Source organism: Aquila chrysaetos, chromosome 4, assembly GCF_900496995.4.
Source record: "Aquila chrysaetos chrysaetos chromosome 4, bAquChr1.4, whole genome shotgun sequence".
NCBI classification, from domain to species: domain Eukaryota; kingdom Metazoa; phylum Chordata; class Aves; order Accipitriformes; family Accipitridae; genus Aquila; species Aquila chrysaetos.
In genome coordinates, this window is record NC_044007.1 from 13,107,935 (window position 1) to 13,129,098 (window position 21,164).

General features: G+C 40.0%; 1 protein-coding gene across 6 annotated transcripts in view; it reads left to right on the top strand.

The window, feature by feature from the left end:
• The window catches only part of ZHX1 (zinc fingers and homeoboxes 1), a 29,170-nt gene that overhangs the window by 3,401 nt on the left and 4,605 nt on the right, over positions 1–21,164 (top strand). For 4 of the 6 annotated variants that reach the window (XM_030012797.2, XM_030012800.2, XM_030012798.2 and 1 more), the window contains exon 3: positions 14,913–18,281. In XM_030012797.2, the coding sequence (XP_029868657.1) occupies positions 15,130–17,754 (2,625 nt within the window). In that variant the 5' untranslated portion in view covers positions 14,913–15,129 and the 3' untranslated portion in view covers positions 17,755–18,281. Of the gene's footprint in view, positions 1–11,189; positions 11,253–11,910; positions 12,110–14,912; positions 18,282–21,164 lie in introns of those variants that run through there. The other 2 variants (XM_030012801.2, XM_030012802.2) reach the window with 2 other exon arrangements.

Below are 21,164 nucleotides of genomic sequence, written 5' to 3' on the forward strand. Positions count from 1 at the left end.
TTCTAATATTGTCAAATTAGGCATTAAAGCAGCTTTTTTCTTCAGGCTTTCAGAGGGATATGATGACGTGTTTTCAGCATTATTAGTAGTAGTATTATTAATTCCAATTTATTGTCTTTATTCCAATTCATATTCTTTCCTGCTCTCTCTCTCTCTCTCTCTCTTTTTGTGGCTAGTTCAGGACCTTCCCAAATACTCAAACCACTTTGCTACATAAACAGTTGTTTCTTTTTCTGTGGAGGTGGAACCCACCAAAAATGATACATTTCCTTATCCTGTGCCAGCCAGATGGCATTTCATAATTCTGTGCCTTGCATCACTTTAACTGATGGTTCATTTCCAGTTCTGTTGTCTCTCTGTCAAGGAACTGAAAGGAACTTCAGAAGGTCCACTCAAGTCTTTTTCATGTCCTTCAGAGTTCAGTGAACTGTAACGTATTTCATAGAACAGTGTCTCTACTACCAGTGGATCCTTTCTAACCAGCTTCAGAAGTCAGCCCAATTTGAGCAAAAGTCTGCTGTTGTTGCTTGTGGGAAGATGTGTACCACTCTTTTATCCTTAAGAGCTTTGAGATCATAGTAAATGTTAGTGGAATTCAGTGAAAAAGAGTATGATCTAAAGGGGCAAGAACTGGAATCTAGAGTACATTTATTACACCATTAAAATTATAAAAAGAGTGGTATTGTGCTAAAGCAGAGAAGCTAGGAAGATTGCTGACAACTGAAAGAGGAATGGATGTGGCTTGATGGGGGAACCTTTAGGGAAAGTGGTAAAAAACTTTGAATGCTACTTTTTGCACTACTTAAATGACATCAAAGATAGCAAAGAATTTAATGTTGCAAACATCCTTTAGCGGCATGACCTCTGCTTCTGCCTAACAGGTCTAAAGGAGCTCAGTATATTCAACTTCCAAAGAACAGGCTTCAAATTGTGTTTGGAGCCATTTAAGAAAGCAAGTTTGGTATTTTAGGTTCACTCCGTGCAACTCGGCCTTCCCCAGTGGCATTTTGCAATCTGCTGCTCACCTTCCTTATCTGTTGGTCTCACTAGGAGTTGAAGGAATTTAACATGCTGCCAGGGGACCCACAATTGAAGTCGTTGCTCAAGCAAGCCTTGAAGGCTGGCAGTTTTGTTTAAACAGTGGGCAGACAGAACTGTGTAATGAGGCATGCATAACGCCAGCCCTCGCTGTTTGGCAAAGCCAGCATCGTTCTGTGAGCACTGTGAGCGCCAAATTCACCCCACCAGACAGAAGGACAGAAATGAGCTTTTGAACTTTCTAATGGTTACGGTAAAAGTTCCACATGTTCAGCACTCTAAATCTTCAAAGCATCTTATGAACCACATATATTGGATGGGAAATAGCTGTTAGCTTACAATGAATACTGTGAATTAGGCAATCATTTTATATAGTTTTTGAGGCTTGAATCCTTGTTTATAGGTTAGGAGTGTGATTATTTTAACATTGTCTTACCTTACAGAGGTGCTAAGAACTTCACAGATGCAAATGTATGTTTGTATAGTCTGAGGCAATCTTGGTAGAGGTCTCTTAAGTTTGCCTTTCCTAAAAATTGAGGTGTGTTAGCCTAAACAAAACATGGCGCTAACATGATTGCCTTCCTCCCTGTGTTATAATGGAAAGACGTGCTTCGTATGTCAAAATGCCATTGATTTTAAAACTCTCCTACTGGCTCTGTGCACAGGTGTAAGGATCTGTTTTGGTCGTTAGGTCAAAATGAGATCTGGGAAAGTTTTATGTCCTAAAAAGAGTAAAGGGGACACAATGGGGTGTCAGGAAAGAACAATTACTACCACCTGGGCTGTAGAAGACTGGTAGTTAAACCATAGTTACAGCTATGTGCTTCTTCAAAAAGTCCAGGTTCCTAGTTAATCTTCAGAATGCTTTCAGAGTAGGAGAATACTGCCTTTTTATACACAGGTCAGCTGTCTTCAGCAACATCAGTTAGAGCTGTATCAGGAGTAGTTAGGCACTTGGCAGCAGTTGCCAAGCGAGCTAGGTGGAGCAAGCGTGAAGACTCTGTTTCTTAGTAGGATTCTCAGCAAGAGAACACATTTGTAGCTTTGGTGGAATTTTTTGAGCATTCAGCACTGCACAATGTCCAGCCTTGTTTGCAATGTTGAATACTTACGGCTCCCTGTCCTCCAAACTTCTCAGTAGGGATCTGGTCTGACAAAAGGTTCATCATACCTGGAGCGTCACGTGAATTCAAGTTTTTTGTGTATGGATCATTTTGAGGAATTGGTGCCCATACAAGATCCCTGCTGGCATTGTAGGTATCTGTTAAAATATGATGCAAACCCTACACAGCTTTACTCCTTGTATCTTATGAGTGTTTTTTAAATTTGACTTCTTAATACGTTTTACTTAAATTTGTTGGAGGAGTTTGTGGGTGAGTAGAGAACTGATTTTTTTATTTCATTAAAAGAAATAATTTAAGATGGAAGGAGACTTTTTTTTTTTGTGAAATGATTGCAACTTCAGGTCTTTTATCTTACAGTCCACAAACATCCATTTTAAATCTGATGCTTGACAGGTAGGGTGGCTTTTTTTTTTTTTTTTTTATTCTCTAGTTATTGGGTTCCTCCAGGGGAAAAATAAGGCCTTGTTAATACCAGCTGTTTGTTTCTTTCGTGGAAAGGAGGGAAGAGGTGCGAAAAAAAAGTAATGTTGAAGTAAAGTAAGTTTACTCTTTACACACATAGTAGAGAGACACATGTGCATATCCTTAGAAATACATGTATTAATCATTGTATATAATGTTCAGAGAGGGAGAAGTTTTATGTTACTGAATACACTGAAATTTTACTTCAGAATCCTTTGCTTTGAAAGCTTTCCAGTGTATTAATATTTGCTTGGATGATGACGGTGCAAACACCGTACTCTGTGGTCACACATGCTTACTGATGAAGAGTGAGCAATACTTCTACTGCAGTTTAGGCCAGATGCATCTGGGCACAAGCTAGTTCTAAGGGCAGAATTTGCAGATATATGCTTTTTTGTATGAGTGAATATCCTGTTTTTGGATGTAATCCTCATAAAGTTACTGCCTGTGAACTACTGAACAGGAGCCCTCTTCCTTACCAGGCAACGTTTAAGCCTGGGTGCTGCAGAGAGCTAGCTGTCTCTCGGGAGAGAGGGGCTGAGGGTGCAAGCTTGCTGGAGGGTTGGGACTGAAGATTGCTTTGCACCAGAGCAGCTTCTTTGCACTACCTTGTGTGGAAAGATTCGGTCATTTCCACCCAAAGCAATGAAATAAAAAGCTCAGTCAGCCATTTCATCTTCAGATACCCCGCCCTCCAAAACAAATATTAAAAAGAAAATGTAGGTTTTGGCCCATACATATCCCAGTAATTTCCACTGATTAAGTTGGTGCTTGTAATTGGGATCTGGACAGGCCATGTTTTGCAAAATACAAGTATCTTTTTATTTCAGTAGAGGAAGTTACAAGATTTATATAGTCCCTTTGATATTTTATTTAACCCAGTAACTGGTTGGGAAGGAAAGAGTCTGTTTAGTTTACCTTTGTCCTAGATTCAGTTTTAATATCTAATGTTTAAATGAAGGGGGGTTGATCTTTATTACTAATGATTCATGCTGCCTCAAAGCACAGTGGTTTCTAGTTGTGTGCTGCCTTTCCCACTGGGGGATGCAAACAAAAGAACAATAATTTCAGACTCCTCCTTCAGTTTCCAAGAGAACCTTAGCTGCTCAGGGATAGCTTTGAATTTTAAAAGCATTTTTCTTCCAAATTATGTATTGATTGCACACAAAATAGCAGTGCTGTAATATGCAATTTAAAACAAATGCATGATGGTGCTCATTTGCTTTTAATGCTGCTTTTTCCAGCAGAAAAACAAAAAGGGGATTCTGTTCCCATAAACCAGTCTTGCAAAATCCTTACAAACATTTATTAGTCTAGACACAAAATATTCTCAGCCGGCCTCAGCTTGACGATGGCAAGGGAAAAAAAAAAAAAAAAGCAAGCTAATATTGTATTTGGCTGTCAAAAAAGGGAAAGAAAAAAAAAAAAAAAAAGCTTGCCCCAGGCTAGTGAACCAGTAACATTTTGCTGGGGCTGCCTACAACAACAGATGCATCTTATTCCCATGGGGTTTCCAGGCCTGCCTATTCTCTTATGCTAAACTTGGACGGTCTCATAAACATTCTCTTTGAGTACCACACCCCAGTCGTATCCTGGGCTCTTCTAATTTGGTTGATTTAATAATGACAGTAAACATGTTCGTCTTGCCTCTCCTTACCATTCCTTGTATTCCCCTGTGTCCCCCCAGATATCATTTAACTAATGCATTAATTCAGAAACAATCCTAATATATGGGAACTGGAATAATTGATAGAAATCAAAATGGTTTAAAATAGGTGATCTAATCACAGTTTAAATCTGCATGTAGGGAATCTTGATTTAAATTATTTCTTCTAATCTTGATTTCCATTTGTGCTTTTGATAACTTTCATAAATGGCGAATGATTCTCATTGTTTGATATTGTGGTAGTTTGCAAAATCTTGTTTTTTAAATGGATAAATGATAATCGGTGAGTGTTTATTTTATCAGTCCTTTATCTCAACATACACTCACTCACATTATTGATTTTTACTTTTCATCATTTTCTTAGAAAATAGTGAATTATGCATATCTTGTTTTTTAGATAATGATTAGTTCCTGTTATTCCCAATTTATGTCAAACTGCATTTGGTTGGAAATTAAAATTTAATTAAAAATTCCCCTAAACAGCATAACATGTCTGTATTATTGATTAAACTACTGTAAATGTGTAGAATATCTAAAAATACATTTATTCAAGCACGACTTTTTTTTTTTTTAAACCTGTAGATGTATGAGACAAAATATGATACTTTTTTTATATTTACTAGATTAAATCTGTTGTTTCTGTGATGACGTATCCATGTCTGTTAAGATTTTAGCCCTGGCAGAGCTCATGCTCAAACCTGAATTGGAGATCTTGCATGGAAAACAACCTGGCCTGCTTTTTCAACTTTGAGGCAGGACACTTCTGTCATTCAGAAAATAATTCTTATCTTCACTCAGTGCAGATGTCTACAAAGTGAATGTCTGTCTGTAAGGTTAGTCACTGACTACCACTAATTCAGTGTTTTCACTAAGAATTTCCAACTTGGTTAACTAAGACAGCTTGCTTCTAAAAAAAAAAAATTACATGAACTAAAACTGTCCGGTTTAATACTGATTTTTTTTTTTTCTCAGTGCTTTTATCCCATTAATAAAAACTTACCTGTTTACAGTTAGAACAGTACTTCAGGCAGTCATCGGTGCTCTTAATGTTGGTAAATCAGATAGGTGTTACTCATATGAGGGAATGTGTTCACTGTGTTCTTGAAACATTAATGTAAATTAACAAAGTGTTTCTGACTAAAACTGCTTTTGATTTTCCTAATCTAAATAATAGGAGGTTTAAACATAATACTGATTCTTCTCTTCCTTCCTCCCCAACTCTAATGCTGTCCTGTTTTGTGCTGTGTAATTTTTTTTAGGCTTTTCTGTTGCTTCTTAAATGTGTTTTTATCAAGACATACAGTATTTTTAAATACAATTCTACTGCCCATTCTCATTTAAATCAGTGAGAGTATGATTTTGACCCTAGGATATTTATGCAGCTTTAAACTACCTATATATTTTAAAACAGAACTAATCCGATTTTTTAATGGTGTTTAAATCTAATGCAAAAAAGAAGAAAGCAGCCTCACAGCTATTCATTTTAAGTACAGTGTTTTAGTTAACTGCGTACTTTCCACTTAAATCCCGTTGTGCTAATTTTCCACCATTATACTAGTACATGGGAGACCAAAAATGAAACTGGGTAGTCTCTTTTCGGTAATCTTTTCTCTTGCTTCCCTGCCAGGACTGAACATTGGAGGTTTGTGTTTCTCCTGCAAGAGTTGCTTACAAGACAGGCAGCTCCAGCAGAACAGGGCAAAAGGTGCAGACTCCAGCTTGACTCAGCCAGTGGCTCCCAAAGTGGGGGTTGTCCTCTCAAGCAGGCTTCTGAGTAGTTAGGAGAGGGGTTGTGTGTCTGGTGGAAAGTTAAGTCACAGAGGTGAGGTTCACAGTCAAAGTTTGGGGTGTCAGCCTGGATAACAGTGGCGCAGGGAGCCAGTCTGGTGAAAAACGTGATGATTCTTGCTGGGTTACTTTGCTGCTGCGTGGAAGGCCTTCATTTAGGTGAGCCGGGAGCAGTGTGGGACAACATCAGGCTACTGCTGAGCTCCAAGGCCAGCAGCGCTTGTGAAGTAGAACATGTTAAACATGGTAGCTGCAAACCTCCTGGTCTCTGTGCCATGGGCTGAGGTATTTGTTCTAGTCTGCTGACTCTTCAAGACCGTTCATTACTCTGTGGTAACTTGAGTACACAAGTCATGTATCTGTCTGACTTCTGCGGGTGACCATACTTCGAGATTCAGCTTTTTATTCCACATGTTATACTTGGAAGGCTCTATAGTCCCATCTTTTACCTTTTTTTGTCACTGGGCTGATTGGCAGTAAACAATGTTTATCTGCTCTGTGAATGCATGATGGTGGAGGGCAGAGGGGGCATCAGTCTTTGTCACACACAGGATAAGACATTATCTCCCACAGAAATCAGCGGGAGCATCTAAGGAGTACAGTACAGTACTCAGCAGGGGGTTGGAGTCAGGTCACTTGCAAATAAAAATGCTTTGGTTTTTGCAAAGGGTAACTTGGTACACAGTGGTATTTTACTGGATAGTTGAGACCTGCAGAGAGTGTTTATGCAGGCAGCTTGGGCTACCCTCCTTCCTTTTAGTTATAAGCTGAAACATCCCAAAATCTCGGGGAGAAAAATTAGGGTAGAAGGGACTTCTGGAGATCGTCTAGTCCAGCCTCCTGCTCAAAGCAAAGTTAACTATGAAGATAGATAAGGTTGTTCAGGGTCTCACTAAGTTTTAAAAACTTCCAAGGAGGAAATGCCTTAAAAGTTCCAAGCAGATCTCCACAACGTCTCCAGACAACTGGTTGCAGTCCCTCGCCGGCGCTGACATGCTGTTACTCTAATCACACCTCAAAAGTAATGTACATCTGTAGCAGACCAAGATTATGTTGGTGTTGCAGCGACAGGCAGGTAAACCTGAGCTAGCTTGACAGCTAGTCTTACCCTAGTCCTGGCAGTAATTTAGTGCTGCCCTGGGAGTACTTCCACTTAATGGCAGTGACCAAGTACCGTGAATATGGAGAGGGAAACTTAAGTGTTGTATTTCTGTTGTGAAAGTGCTGCTGCATGACCAGCGTTGGTTGTATCAGGTCAGAGGATAACATCCTGAAAGAACTTCTGTAAGATCAGCTGTGCTTGCAAGCATGAACACAAGATTTTTATGCATCCCTCCAGTATGGAGAAGTCTGTCAGTAGGGACTAGGTGAATTCTTGGTTTTGTCTGTCCTTAATTTATGTGATTCAGCTTAAAATTGTAAAGCTGTTATATGACACTGGAAGCATTCTGGAGTCACATTAAAAAAAAAACACTTTAAAAAACCTTTATCAGCTCCAAAGGCACATTTTTTACGCCTTAAGTGGAGAAGCAAATCATGTGGCAAATAAAACAAAGGACTTCTTAATGCACTCTGCACTTCTTGATCTTCTCACAAAGTTGTAGCAGACCTAAGAGGCTGGAGTAGGCTTTAAGGAGGGCGTGGGATGGGAAGCAGGTGGGTCTGGGGCATGCAGAAGAGGTTCTGAGGAAGCACATGTGAGCAAAAGCCCATGGTGGCCTAAGTGGTAGAGGAAGCTTTAAAGAGTAGTTACGGTCTTGATAATGTGCCTTAAAGTCTTCACCTTGACGTGCGCTAACCTAGGTCCATGCAATAGAACTGTAATTTTTTTTGCTTTTCAAGTAACACTCCAAGTCCTTGCTTTTTCCTCATTCATAAAACACTGGCTCATACAAACACTGGGTTTATACATTTATTTCAAGTATTTGGGGATCCTTTACAAGTTACTTAAATTATGGGTCTGTATCCTGGTGTATGCAAGTCTACATGTAGATGTGGAGCATGCAGCAGTGCATATTAGTGTTACCTGGTGAGTCCATTCTAAGTACTTGTTTTCAGTTTCTTACCATCCTTGAAATGAGAATTTCTCACACATTGTTTCTATTTGGAGGCTGCTTTTGTTCTCTGTTCATTGAGTTTTGGGGGAACATTCAGCAGGTTCAAGAGCAAAATCAACAGAGTGAGGAGGGAAGCAAGGAGAGGAAGAGAGGCAATCTCAGTGTAAAAGCCATATTATCTTTTTCTGAACAGCTCTGTGCCTCAGGGATTTGACATAGGAACTTGAAATTTGGCAAGGATCTACCCCTGAGGTCTGAGAAATGCATTCCACTGTTTAGAGAAAAAAAAAAAAACCAGGCGGAATTATGAGTCATAAGGTATCACTACCTTTTTGTATCCAAGGCAGAATTTGCAGGATGTTTTGTTACCTGCTCTTGGATCATGCTTTTATGCCTGTCATGCACACTTGCAGGCTGCTTTAAACCACCTGTATTAAATGGATTGTCATCCTCCGTCTATCTGGGTTATTGTATTGGCATGCATCAACATAGTCCTTAAACTGCTGCTGCTGCTTGCGCTCCTGCAAATGCCACTGGCTTAGCAGGAGGTATAAAAGTGTTGGGAGCTGGTAAGCCTTGAGATCTAGTCCCACTTCTTTAAGGGTAGAGCCCTCCCAAAACTGTTAACTGCTGTTGAAAAGATACCATTTTGCTACAGTGACAGGCAAATATTAATGAAAGCACGTAGCAGCTGATTTGAAATCTGGTTTCCAATGTGACAAGGGCACGTACGGTTAGTTGCCATCAGTGGAGGAGGGGGAGAGGAGAGGGAGACAATCTGTGCTGAGCTGTGTCACCTTTAAAAGCGCGGGGGTTCCTGTATAGCACGAGGGATGATTAGAGAATGAGTTGGGCTATCTAGCAAAGGAGACCATCTGTAGGACTGCTGCTTTGGTCTCTGAAGAAGCTAAAAGGTGTCTGGGGACATGAACTTGGGGAAGTGAAAGGAAGGTCTTGTACTTCCAGTGCTAGACTAGGGCCTGGGAAAACAAAGGTCTCTATAAATTTTTTGCCTGGGAAAAAAGAAAATACAGATTCAAGTCAAAAGGAACATTTTGTGAAATCATGTCTGTGCCAGATTGTTTCATTTTAAAGGAAATCCCAGGAGAATAAAACCTTTTGTTTTGATGTTTTAAGGAGAACCTTTCTTGATAAACGGTTTTTAAAATTAATAATTTTTTACTGTTCTTTTTTTTTTTAAGCCACTATGAAACATTTTGGGGGTTGAATTAAATGTTTATTCAACCCAAAGCACATTTAAAAATCTTTTCATATCAGTAATTTATCTCTTCCTCCTTTCCTTTTTCTATGTACAGCACAGCAAGCAAAACAAAACAGAGCTGTAACTATGCAAAAAAAGTATCCCTAACTCTGCTGCCATTTTATTGGGTATGATTAAGCATTTACCTAAGCCTGATACTCACTTTCAAGAACAATCCTGCAGAGATGTCTGATGTTAAAAGTACTGAGTGCTCACAATTTGAATTGAACACTCTAGAGGTCAAAAAAAACCCCAAAAACCTGCCTATGTGAGGTTTAGCTGCCAAGGTGACCAAATCACATAGAAAATACGTGCTTATGTGACTGAGGAGCAGAGGCACGCACCATATATGTTAAAGGTACTTCTTCATCACTGCACCCGTGATTGTTAAGTACTTGTCATGTTTGATCAGTAGCTTCTATATGATCAGACATAAAAACTGGTTATGGCTCTGTGTGTCAAGAGCAGTGGCACAGGTTACTGTGCTCACTGTAGAGGTACCTGGGGGATACTTATAACGGAGAAAGATAATCTAGGTCATTTAGTGGTCACTTCTGGCCTGAAATTCTGAAATTTATTTTGATGGAACCTGCTCATTACCCATTAAAACCAGTGGGGATGGGAGGTAACTGAGAAAGTCTAGTCGCATGTCCTGTGGCAGGCTCCTTTCAGCTTCCGCTGGGCCTCATGTCAGCTTCCCAGTGCTCCAGCACGGATCTGGCTTTGGCATACCCTGAAGCTGTGTGTGGGCAAGCAATACAGTAGCTTTTGGTACTTGCCTCCCTCATTACAAATTGTAATGCGGCAAGGACCCTTAATGTTTGTAGCACACGTGAAGTCTTGCTGAAATCAGTTTGACAAGTTTCACTCCCGTGTTGAATTAGAACCAGACCTCATTTTAAAATAGGGATCAAATGTGAATATTGCAGGGTTTAGATAGAGATGTGGCTTTATTTTGGAGTCACAAGCAGTAATGCCCTCTGAACTTTGCAGATAATGAACAACTGAAGAAAATGGCACTATAAAACAAAGTCCTTCACCCTCCTCACTGAGAGGCACCACAGATCAGAGCAGATTAGCCTACACTGAGCTCTGTGCAGAATAGTTTTTGACATGGATACCTCTACTCTGAATAAATGATCATAGTTAGAAGGAAGCTAAACAAAGGATCAACAATTGCATATTGTCATGGATTAATCAGATGCTATAAGGAGAAGACAAAATGACGTTTTCTGTGTTGAGAGAGATGGTAGGCAATTTGTAATCTAGGTGATTTTAAAAGTTGGGAGCAGTGTCTATTGCTTCATCTTGTCCTGAGCCACCCTGCTTGTGCATATTCTTAAAATCACATTAGTTGGCTTTGGATTTTTTGTTGGCACGCTTTTCCTGCATGCTGGATGGAAGTGTCATACAGCAAGCAGGGAGAAATGCCTTTTCATAAAGCATACAACTTGAACACACAGTGAACACTTTCTGTAAACTCATTTATTTTCTTGCTGCATCAGCTACTCCTGTTTGGGGGAGGGAAGGAAGAGGTGGGTAAAAAATTTGTGCTGGAAACAGATTCTTTTACGTGTGTCTTCTGTTGTAAACCCTTTGTCTTTTCCTTCTCAAACTATGATCAAAGGGGCAGAAGGTTTCTGCCTGCATTTAGAAAATATTTATATAAATCTTTATCCAAATCTGCTATAGAGACAACTTTAAATGCTGAATTCCACTCCAGAGAATAAATCTGTCTTAATATAATTACTAATGAATTGGGATTATCAACTGTTTATGGTCTGTTTCTGAAGAGCAGTGTCCTGAGCAATTGCCTGCCCAAAGATAAAATATAAGATCCTGGACCTTCATAAAAAGTAAGTGCAGGCATACTTTTTTGTTCCTGGAAAAATGTCTGTTACATGGGCTGGTTTTGCTAGGAATGTCAGTTGTAAGAAAATCTGAGGTAAAATTACAGAAGGAGATTGCAGTGATGAATGTCTTGGGAGATTAAGAGTGCAACTAATTGAAATTTTCTGTCCAGATTCTTTCATTGAAAAATGCTGCTTTTGACATAAAGCAAACACCTGGAATATTTCATTACAAAACCAATTGCACAATATAATGTCAATATTAACAGTGAGGGATATAATACAGTCCAGATAAAAATAGAAAATCTTAAACAATATTAACTCATGTATTTGATGGTAAAGTATCTAAGGGACAAGCCAAAGCAATCTCTGAAATATTAGTGATGATCTTCAGGAATTCGTGGAGGATGGGAGGAGGTCTCAGAGGACTTGAGACAGGCAAGCATAGTACCTAGTCTTAAATGAGGGAGAGGCATGAGCAGTGGAGGAGAACATGTAGGAAATCACAGATTGGTTAACAGATCTTCATTGCCGGGACAATACAAGAAGAATTTACTAAAAATCAGTCTGTAAGAACCTAGAGAATTGTAACAAGGTTCTTAAAATGGTGGATTTGTCAAAACCAGACTATGTCAAGCCAATCTCATTTCATTTTTTGCTGCAGTAATTGGCCTACTGGAACAGGATGTTGCAAACCTTACTGAAGTCAAGATACATAGCAAGGTCCCGCATGCTGTTCTTGTGAGCAGTACAGGAGAGGTGTTTCAGAGGAACTGAAGTACAAGGGTGATGCATAATTGGTTTGATAAACTACTTGAGTGTGAGTTTTTGTAATCTCCTGGTAAACAGAGAGAACGTGTCAGGTAGGGTGCTACAGATGGAATAATCCCATTAGCACCAAAGAGAAGAGAACGGAGGTTTCTGTAAAGTCTGTGGAGGAAAGAAGGCTGGGAAGGGTTGCAAGCATCTTGCTTTGTTGAGATTTTAGTGAATGCTGGTGTAGCTCTTCATAGCCCTGAATTAGAAAGAGTTTTGAAACCACAACATCCTTTAAAAAAAACAACACATCTTACATAGCATAGTCAGAAGAGCATAGATGCAGCTTTCTTTTTCTGAGACCTGCTTGCATCAAAGAAATCTGTTGCTCTGTTGGTAAACAGTGGAGGGATAGGATAATCTGCCTGTGCGCCCTGAGCGAAACTGAACCACAGCAAACAGAGATGTGATACAGAGATTTAGCTAAAAGGCTGCAAGTGATGCAATTGCACGTGGACCTGTAGGCTTACAGGCACTGTGAACACTATTGGGTAAATGAGGGCACTGGAGAAAAACACAGATTTGTTGGACAGGTTTCCCATTTTATTTATTATCTCCAGTCTTCTTTCAAGCATGCTTCAATACTGCATGTCAGGTCAAATGTTGCTTTCACTTGTGCTCTCTGCCATCTCAGAGCAGGACCCCCAGCAAGCCCTTACGCTCAGTCAGGCTGCCCTGCATATAGATCCTATGTGCTGTGCTAGGGATGAGGTACTGCAGAGTACTGCAGTCACTTTCCAAACTGCAACTTCAGTCAGCAAAACTAGCTGTTAAGTAGCTTTTGAAAATGGGCATTTCTGGCATTTTTGAAATTTTAGTCAAGATCGCAGAAAGATTAGGTAATACCACCCAGCTCTTCCCCAAGAGCATTGCTCAACATTGAGTCTTGGCAGTTGTCTGTCTTTTGTCAAGAGCCCTCTAGCCCCATAGAGAAGCAGTACGCTTAATAATGGTCTACCTCTTGTCCCTCAGGACCCGGAGACAAACAGATCCATTTAGCTTTGCTTCATGGTTCTCTCACTGCAAAGATAAATGAGATGGTCTGCAATACATTGTATATACATTAAAATAAGTATCTTTTACACTTCTGTGCAGTTTTACAGACTGCCAGCATTAACTTGTGGAAGAAGGGTATCTTTCAACTTCAGTACTATTAAATAATTGTCATCCCAGAATGATGATTACCCACGATTTATTGAGCATTGTCAGTGTCTTTAATGCCATGTAACTGTATCCTTGGCATAAAAAGCCTATCACATCAGGCTGTGCACTTTGGTTGTAAGCACAGAAGTAGTGCAGAGTGTGACTGTTAAAAGCATTTGGGGAGGATTTTTATGGAAAAGTGAGGTAAGGCACACAGTTTCAAAAACGGAGCTTATGGAGCAGCGATGAGTGGCAGCTATGGATGAACACTTCTGTCTTTTGCCTAAAGAAAAAATGTGAAGCTAAGAATTATTTATCTTCCTTCTTACCCACAGCCTCTGCCTTCCCATAATCAAAAAGAAAGAACCATCTTACCATAGGGTGAAAAGTGGTATTTCTTTTCCCCTTCCCATTATCTTGTAACTGCCTTTCTTCCTTTTACACTGTTCTTTTTCCTTTAAGACTTTGTCATGAACAAAGCTGGCCTTCTGTTTTTAACCTGTTACATGCTGTTCCCTTTCTAAACCTTTGGAAACAGCTACTGAGTATTCTCCTTGAACTTGAGCATGCCCCCACTTTGGGAAGTAGATGATATTCCACTGTCTAAAAATTCATGTACCTCTGGGATTTCTGGTATGGGAAATCAGTGACTGATTTTATTTCAAGAAGAAAACTATTACGGAGTTTATAACCCTCTGCAGAAGTTTGTGCATCATTTCCAACAGACTAGTTGTGGTCCCTGTGGGATAAAATTCACTCCAGTCTATGCTATTTAAGATTTTATTTATTCTCTGAATTTCCGTAGGCCTTAAATTTATTTGGTGGTACTTTTGTTTTTCTTAGAAATGGACAAAGGAGTTCTAAACAGAAAATACCTAATTTTGTTTGGCTTCTGCTTGCTATATCAGTCTAATGTTTTTTTTTCTCTGGTACAGTTCACACAATCAATCATGTCCCTGTTAATGCATAGAGGCATGAAAACAGATTTTAGTTAATTGCCATGTGCTAGCAATCAACTTTTATTGGTTTGGGATTGGTCTTCAATTGGAGAATGACATTTGGGGAGCTAGGAAGAAAGGATAGTCATCTTTTGTCTGTCAAAGTGCCTTAAAAAGGCATTGTTTTGCCTGTTTTCAGACTTGGGAGAAAGGCCCTGCACATGCTCATGCTTGCATATATAATGCAATAGAAAAAGACTCTAACCCTGCCTTTTTTGGGACCCTTCACAACCTCTGACATGAAAGACATGACGGAGTCAGTAGTGGAGATGTCATACTGGGGTCAAGTTTGTGATAGGAAGGACTTGAGCTCACAAGGCAGTCGAGAGAAATTGTCATACCACAGGCAAAGCAGTCCAAACGCAAGAATGCAAAAATTATGTAGGACAACTGACCTAGCATTGTGCAAAGAAAACGGCTTCTGAAGAAAGGGAAACAGAAAATTACCTGGTTTACACCATCCTGTGTTTTATGCCTTTTAGTGCATTGACACAAACTAAAACAAATTTCAGCCTGTAATAAGTGGATTGGATTTTGCCTTTCTTAACCTATCTTCGAGTAACTCTGTTTAGAATGGGTCTGCTGGTTTCAGGGGATGGCAGTGGCAGATTGAAACCCAAAGGACTGAATTACCTTAAGCCAAAATATGTAGCAGAATAGAAGTTACTCTTTAAATTGAACTAATTCCCCTGTCTCTTCTTTGCTACAGGTGGTGGATGTGGACTTTAAAACAGTGTGTCTCAACATTTCATCCTCAACTATCTATTTTTAATCTGATTGCACTACAAAAGAAAAGCTGCTAATGGGATAAATGTTGAGACTTTACAAGAACTGACTTGAAGTACCGAAAGCCATTATTACTAATCAAGAAGAGCTTGAAGCTAAGTCTGTATCTGACCAGTCAGTATCATTTTCACATAACAGGCATGGCAAGTAAACGAAAATCAACAACACCGTGCATGGTCTTAGCCAACGAGCAGGATCCGGATCTAGAAATGGTATCAGACTTGGAGGAAGGACCACCTATACTCACGCCAGCAGATAATCCTACAGCAGAGAGCGTAACAAGTGATGAGGATGTTCATGAGTATGTGGATTCAGACAATCAGAAAAATACAAGTAAAGTAGAAGGTGGTTATGAGTGTAAATACTGTACTTTTCAAACTCCAGATCTCAATATGTTTACTTTTCATGTAGATTCAGAACATCCCAATGTAGTATTAAATTCATCCTATGTTTGTGTAGAATGCAATTTTCTTACCAAAAGATACGATGCGCTCTCAGAACATAATTTGAAGTACCACCCTGGAGAGGAGAATTTTAAATTGACCATGGTGAAACGTAATAATCAGACAATCTTTGAACAAACAGTAAATGATCTCACTTTTGATGGGAGTTTTGTTAGAGAAGAAAATGCTGAACAGGCCGACTCCTCTGAGGTCTCCTCATCGGGGATCTCAATTAGCAAAACTCCTATTATGAAAATGATGAAAAACAAAACCGAGAGTAAACGTATCGCTGTTTTCCACAATGTAGTTGATGACATTCCTGGTGAAGAAAAGGGAACTGAAAATGAGCCAAACTCTGAAGAAGTAGTAGAAAACCCACCACCAGCAGTTTCTGAGTCAAAAGCAAGCCATTCAGTTGTTTGCAGTGCAGCAGATGTGGCTAGTGCAGTAGTGACTCCAGCACCAGTTCTTCAGCCTGGAGTGGCACAGGTTATAACAGCTGTTACAGCTCCACAGAACTCAAACCTGATTCCAAAAGTCCTAATACCTGTAAATAGCATTCCAGCCTATAACACTGCTTTGGATAACAATCCTCTTTTGCTTAACACCTACAACAAATTCCCATATCCAACCATGTCGGAAATCACTGTTCTTTCCACTCAAGCTAAGTACACAGAGGAACAGATTAAAATATGGTTTTCTGCGCAGCGTCTGAAACACGGTGTGAGTTGGACGCCGGAGGAAGTGGAGGAAGCAAGGAGGAAACAATTTAATGGCACAGTGCATACTGTGCCACAGACAATTACTGTTATTCCAGCACACATTTCCGCCGCTAGCAATGGTTTACCTTCAATTTTACAGACATGCCAAATAGTTGGTCAACCAGGGCTTGTTCTCACTCAAGTTGCAGGTGCAAATACGTTACCAGTAACAGCCCCAATAGCTTTGACTGTAGCGGGAGTCCCAAACCAAACACAGTTACAGAAGAGTCAGATTCACACTGCTCAGCCTATTGCAGAAACCAAACAAGTAGCTGCTGTTCCAGCCCCTCAGCCTATCAAAAATGAATCCACGCTGATGAATCCTGACTCCTTCGGCATCCGAGCAAAAAAAACTAAGGAACAGCTGGCAGAATTGAAAGTCAGCTACCTTAAAAATCAGTTTCCTCAAGATTCAGAAATTGTTAGACTTATGAAAATAACAGGCCTGACTAAAGGAGAGATCAAAAAATGGTTCAGCGATACACGCTACAATCAGAGAAACTCAAAGAATAATCATGGGATTCATCTCAACAGTGATTCGTGTGCCACCATTGTTATTGATTCAAGCGATGAAATGAATGAGTCTCCAACGGGAGTCACTCCACAGAGCAAGTCATCGTGGAGCGCTTTTCCTGATTTCACCCCGCAGAAATTCAAAGAGAAGACTGCTGAACAGCTGCAAGTCCTCCAAGCAAGTTTTCTTAATAACCCTGTCCTTACTGATGAAGAGATGAATAGGTTAAGAGCCCAAACCAAACTGACCAGGAGAGAGATTGATGCCTGGTTTACAGAAAGAAGAAAATCAAATGTCTCAAAGGAAGAGAGAGCTGACTTGAATGAGAGCAATGTTGGCAGCTCAAAAGAAGAGGCTGGAGAAACATCTGTGGGAGATGGAGCAGCAGGAGCAAAATCAGGGTGTTCTACTTCAAGCAAAATAGGCAAAAAATCACCAGAGCAGTTGCACATGCTTAAAAGTTCCTTTGTCCGTACTCAGTGGCCATCTCCACAAGAATACAACAAGCTAGCAGAAGAAACTGGGCTCCCAAGATCAGAAATTGTGAGCTGGTTTGGAGATACTCGCTATGCCTGGAAAAATGGTGGATTGAAATGGTATTATTATTACCAGAGCGCCAATGCAAACAGTCTGAACGGCCAAGGCTTTGCAAGAAAGAGAGGGAGAGGAAGACCAAAAGGGAGGGGGAGAGGGAGGCCTCGGGGGAGGCCTCGGGGAAGCAAGAGGTTAAATTGCTGGGACAGAGGTGTGTCTGTCATAAAATTCAAAACTGGAACAGCAATCCTGAAGGACTACTATATGAAGCACAAATTCCTTAATGAGCAAGACCTCGATGAACTAGTAGCCAAATCTCACATGGGATATGAGCAGGTCAGAGAGTGGTTTGCAGAAAGGCAAAGAAGATTAGAACTTGGAATAGAGCTGTTTGATGAGAATGAGGAGGAAGACGAAATGCTGGAAGATCAGGAAGATGAGGAAGAAACGGATGATAGTGATACTTGGGAACCCCCCCGACATGTTAAGCGTAAACTTTCAAAATCAGATTGACGTGCAATTTGGGATTTGGGGGCCAAAAACCTATTAATTAGGTTTGATGTTATGGTGAAGAGCCAAGTGATTTTTTGTGGCCTTCAGTTTAGCAAGCACCTGCTTAGATCTTCCTTCCACCTAAAAGAACATGGGCAAGGTGCTACCTGTGCAGGCAACAACTATTTGCTTCCTTGCTACAAGAGATGGACATCCTCAGGCCTAGCCTAGGACATGGGGTTATAAATCAGATCCAGTTCGGCTCCTCCTCTTCCACATGACCGATGGGAAGGTTCATGTTCATCATTCACATGACTGCTTCTCAATATTTAATTGCCTTATGTTGTTTAATTCCAAAAAAACCAGACACATTTTTCTGTTGATGTAGGAGAACATTGCCTGCTCATGAAGGAGGAAAATACAAAAACCTCTTTTTGCAAACATCGCTTCACCTGAAAGGTTTCAAGGCCTGGGTTTATTTCTTAAGGAAAGAGTTGAAAACAAAAGAGAAGGGGAAAAGTGTGACAAAGGAATCAATGAACCTAGGGGTGAGGATTGCTTGGTTTAAGAAAATAAGGTGATATTGGCACCTTTTGCGTGTCTTCAGAGTGTTTTGGGTTTACAGAACTTGTGCTGAAATGTTCCTTGTTGATAATTATGAGCTAACTGAATGAGTCTAATGCTAGAAGATGCTTTTCGTTACATTTAATCAGTGTATCCTACATCAGTTTAATTTAAATGCCTGACAGACTTGATGCAGTTAATCGTAACATTTGTTTCTAGCTTGAGCATTCTTTCCTTTGTTGGAAATGGTAAGAAAAGTATGTATATTTCTAGCTAAAAAGAATAATTTCTTGAAATCTTACACTGAATTTTAAGGTAAACATGAAGTGGAAACTGCTTAAAAGTTGTTCAGAGTTGCTTAGGGTTTTGTAAGAATACACAGATACAGAGACGAAAAGCGTCTTCAGGTGCTAGTAAGAAAGATTTTCAAGTAAGCTGTAGCAATGACATGATGTTTAATTCTCAAAAAAAAAAAAAATTATATGGCTTTTAGATGCTTAGGAATGATAAACACGCTAGTGTTTAATTGTTCTTCAGCAATAGCCCAGTTGAATGATTTGTGCACAAGTTTAACCTAAATTCATCCTAACAGATTGAGCTTGCCACTATGCTAATTGTTCTTAGGACTGCTGGGTGAATGCACTTATTTTCAGAGGTCGTTTGATCTACCTGAAGTGAACTCCAGAAGTAGTTTAATCTGTTACAAAACATCTACATCTTGAGTAAGTGTCTTTAAAACAGGAAAAAAAAAAAAAAAGCCATTTAGTCTCAAGACATTGAACTCTACTGAGTTTGAATTAGCAACTTAAAAACAATGGGCCAAATTCACAGAAGTTAGTTTAGGCAGATGTCTGGCATCCTAGAGAACTGGTACTCTGAGGAAGAGTAGTTTGTGTTCTTGCTACTGTCAGTCTGCATTTTTTTAGGGGTAAGCTACTTTATATTTAGGTGTGAAAAGATGATGATGAATCAGTGCTGCTGTCACCAGCATTGTCTGCTTTTACATTGGCACTAACGGAAAGGATACTAGCAATCTCCTTTTGCACATCTGTCAGCATCTTCTCTGTAGGCTTCTGCATCTGAAGACCAATGAGAGACAGAGTAGTGTAGAGAAAATGTGTCCTAGGCTTCTGCATCTGATGACCAATGAGAGACAGAGTAGTGTAGAGAAAATGTGTCCTAGGCTTCTGCATCTGATGACCAATGAGAGACAGATTAGTGTAGAGAAAACGTGTCCTAATGTTTCCACGTTTCCAAGAACCTAATCTGGAATTACTCTTTCTTCCTCACTGTGATAACTGTCAAAAGACCAAGAAAGTCCTTTTAGTCATGATTTTCTGAAGCAGAGGAGTCCATGTTAGATCTGTTTTCCATACCAGATTGTGGGTGAAACCCAGGTGAAAGCAAGAAAGGGAATAATGTCTGACAAAAAATACTGTCAACTCACCTTCCTCTCTGGACACTTGTAGCTGCGCTTCTGCTCCCAGATTGAACAGGCTGCCTGAGTTGCAGGAGGATGTTCTGTGTGAAAGCCGTTTACTAGGGTGAGCTCTTCTGACTGTTTGAGATTGCTGGAAAGAAAAAGGCAATGGCTTTTTGTGTGTGACACGGATTTGATGACAAAACTCTTTCCTGGCTTCCAAGACTCAAATCGGTGAGGCACAAAGTGGCCAGTGGTGCTAGAGAAGACTAGCCAAGAATCCCTCGGTTTAACTTTGGGGTGGGGGGAAAAGCAACACTGTGTTGTCAGTGTATTTCACTGGAGCGCTTATGACTCTGGATGTGCGGTGGTGTAAGAGAGATCAGGATCTGGCCTTTTCAGCATTGAGTGTTACATGTGGTTGGGAGGTCTTCTGTTTGGCCGGTAATGGTATGGATGAGGCTGTTGTAGATGCCAGCAGATACAACAAAGACTCGTGTTAGCTTCAAGCTCCGCTGGGAATACAGGGTCAAAAATCAGTGCTTGCTGAGTGGGAAAGGACAAAGCTAGTAGGGAAAGAGATGCTATTTTTAAGTTTCCAAAAATATTAAAGCAAATTCTTAAAATCCTTGGGAATATGCCTCTAGCAAGCAAAATCTGGAGTTGCCTTAATCCTTAAGGTTGACCCAGAATTAATTTTCTTTTAAACAAAACAAAACGAAAAATACCTCACCCAAGCAACCTGTTCAAATAAACATCTCCATTTTTTGTTAGCAGAGACTGCATTTAGGTTAGCATTAAATCAGACCTTCTTTAAAAGATGGGAAAAAATAAAGATTCAAGTTAATTATATGATTAAACTGGGAAATTTTCCATTTTGGCAGTGTTCTGTTAAATAACGCTCAGCTACAATGGTAGGCCTTAGCACATCTGGTCTGAAAAACACAGGAAGAGGAAATACATTGTTTATCAGACTAAATATAGATGGATTGGACATCTTCTTTCAGTAAAATGGTCAGAGACGGTGGCTGATGTCTACTGGGCCAGATTTTCAGTTGTTGTAAATACTACAGTTCCATGTATTCCACTGGTTATAATTGTATTTACAGTCCACTGAGGAACATCGTCTCATTGCAGAATATAAAATTAAAATTAAACCACGTGCTGTGGGTCAGCTAATGAGAGGTGCAGAGTACCCATATTTCCTTTGGGCTATATGCATGTTTTAAGCCTTTCAGTTGTGCCAAGGATGAGAAAAATCTGGGTGGGTTCAGCCTGAAGACAGCAGTTATATGCATTCATTATTGCTCATAATCTGTCTGTTACTTCTGTTTGAACAGAGTCCATTAATTACCAGTTTATTTCATGTTTACAGCAAGTGTATATTTGCACTGCATACTGGGAGAGAGGGAAACTCCTTCTGGAGGCCTCCGGCATCAGGACTGAC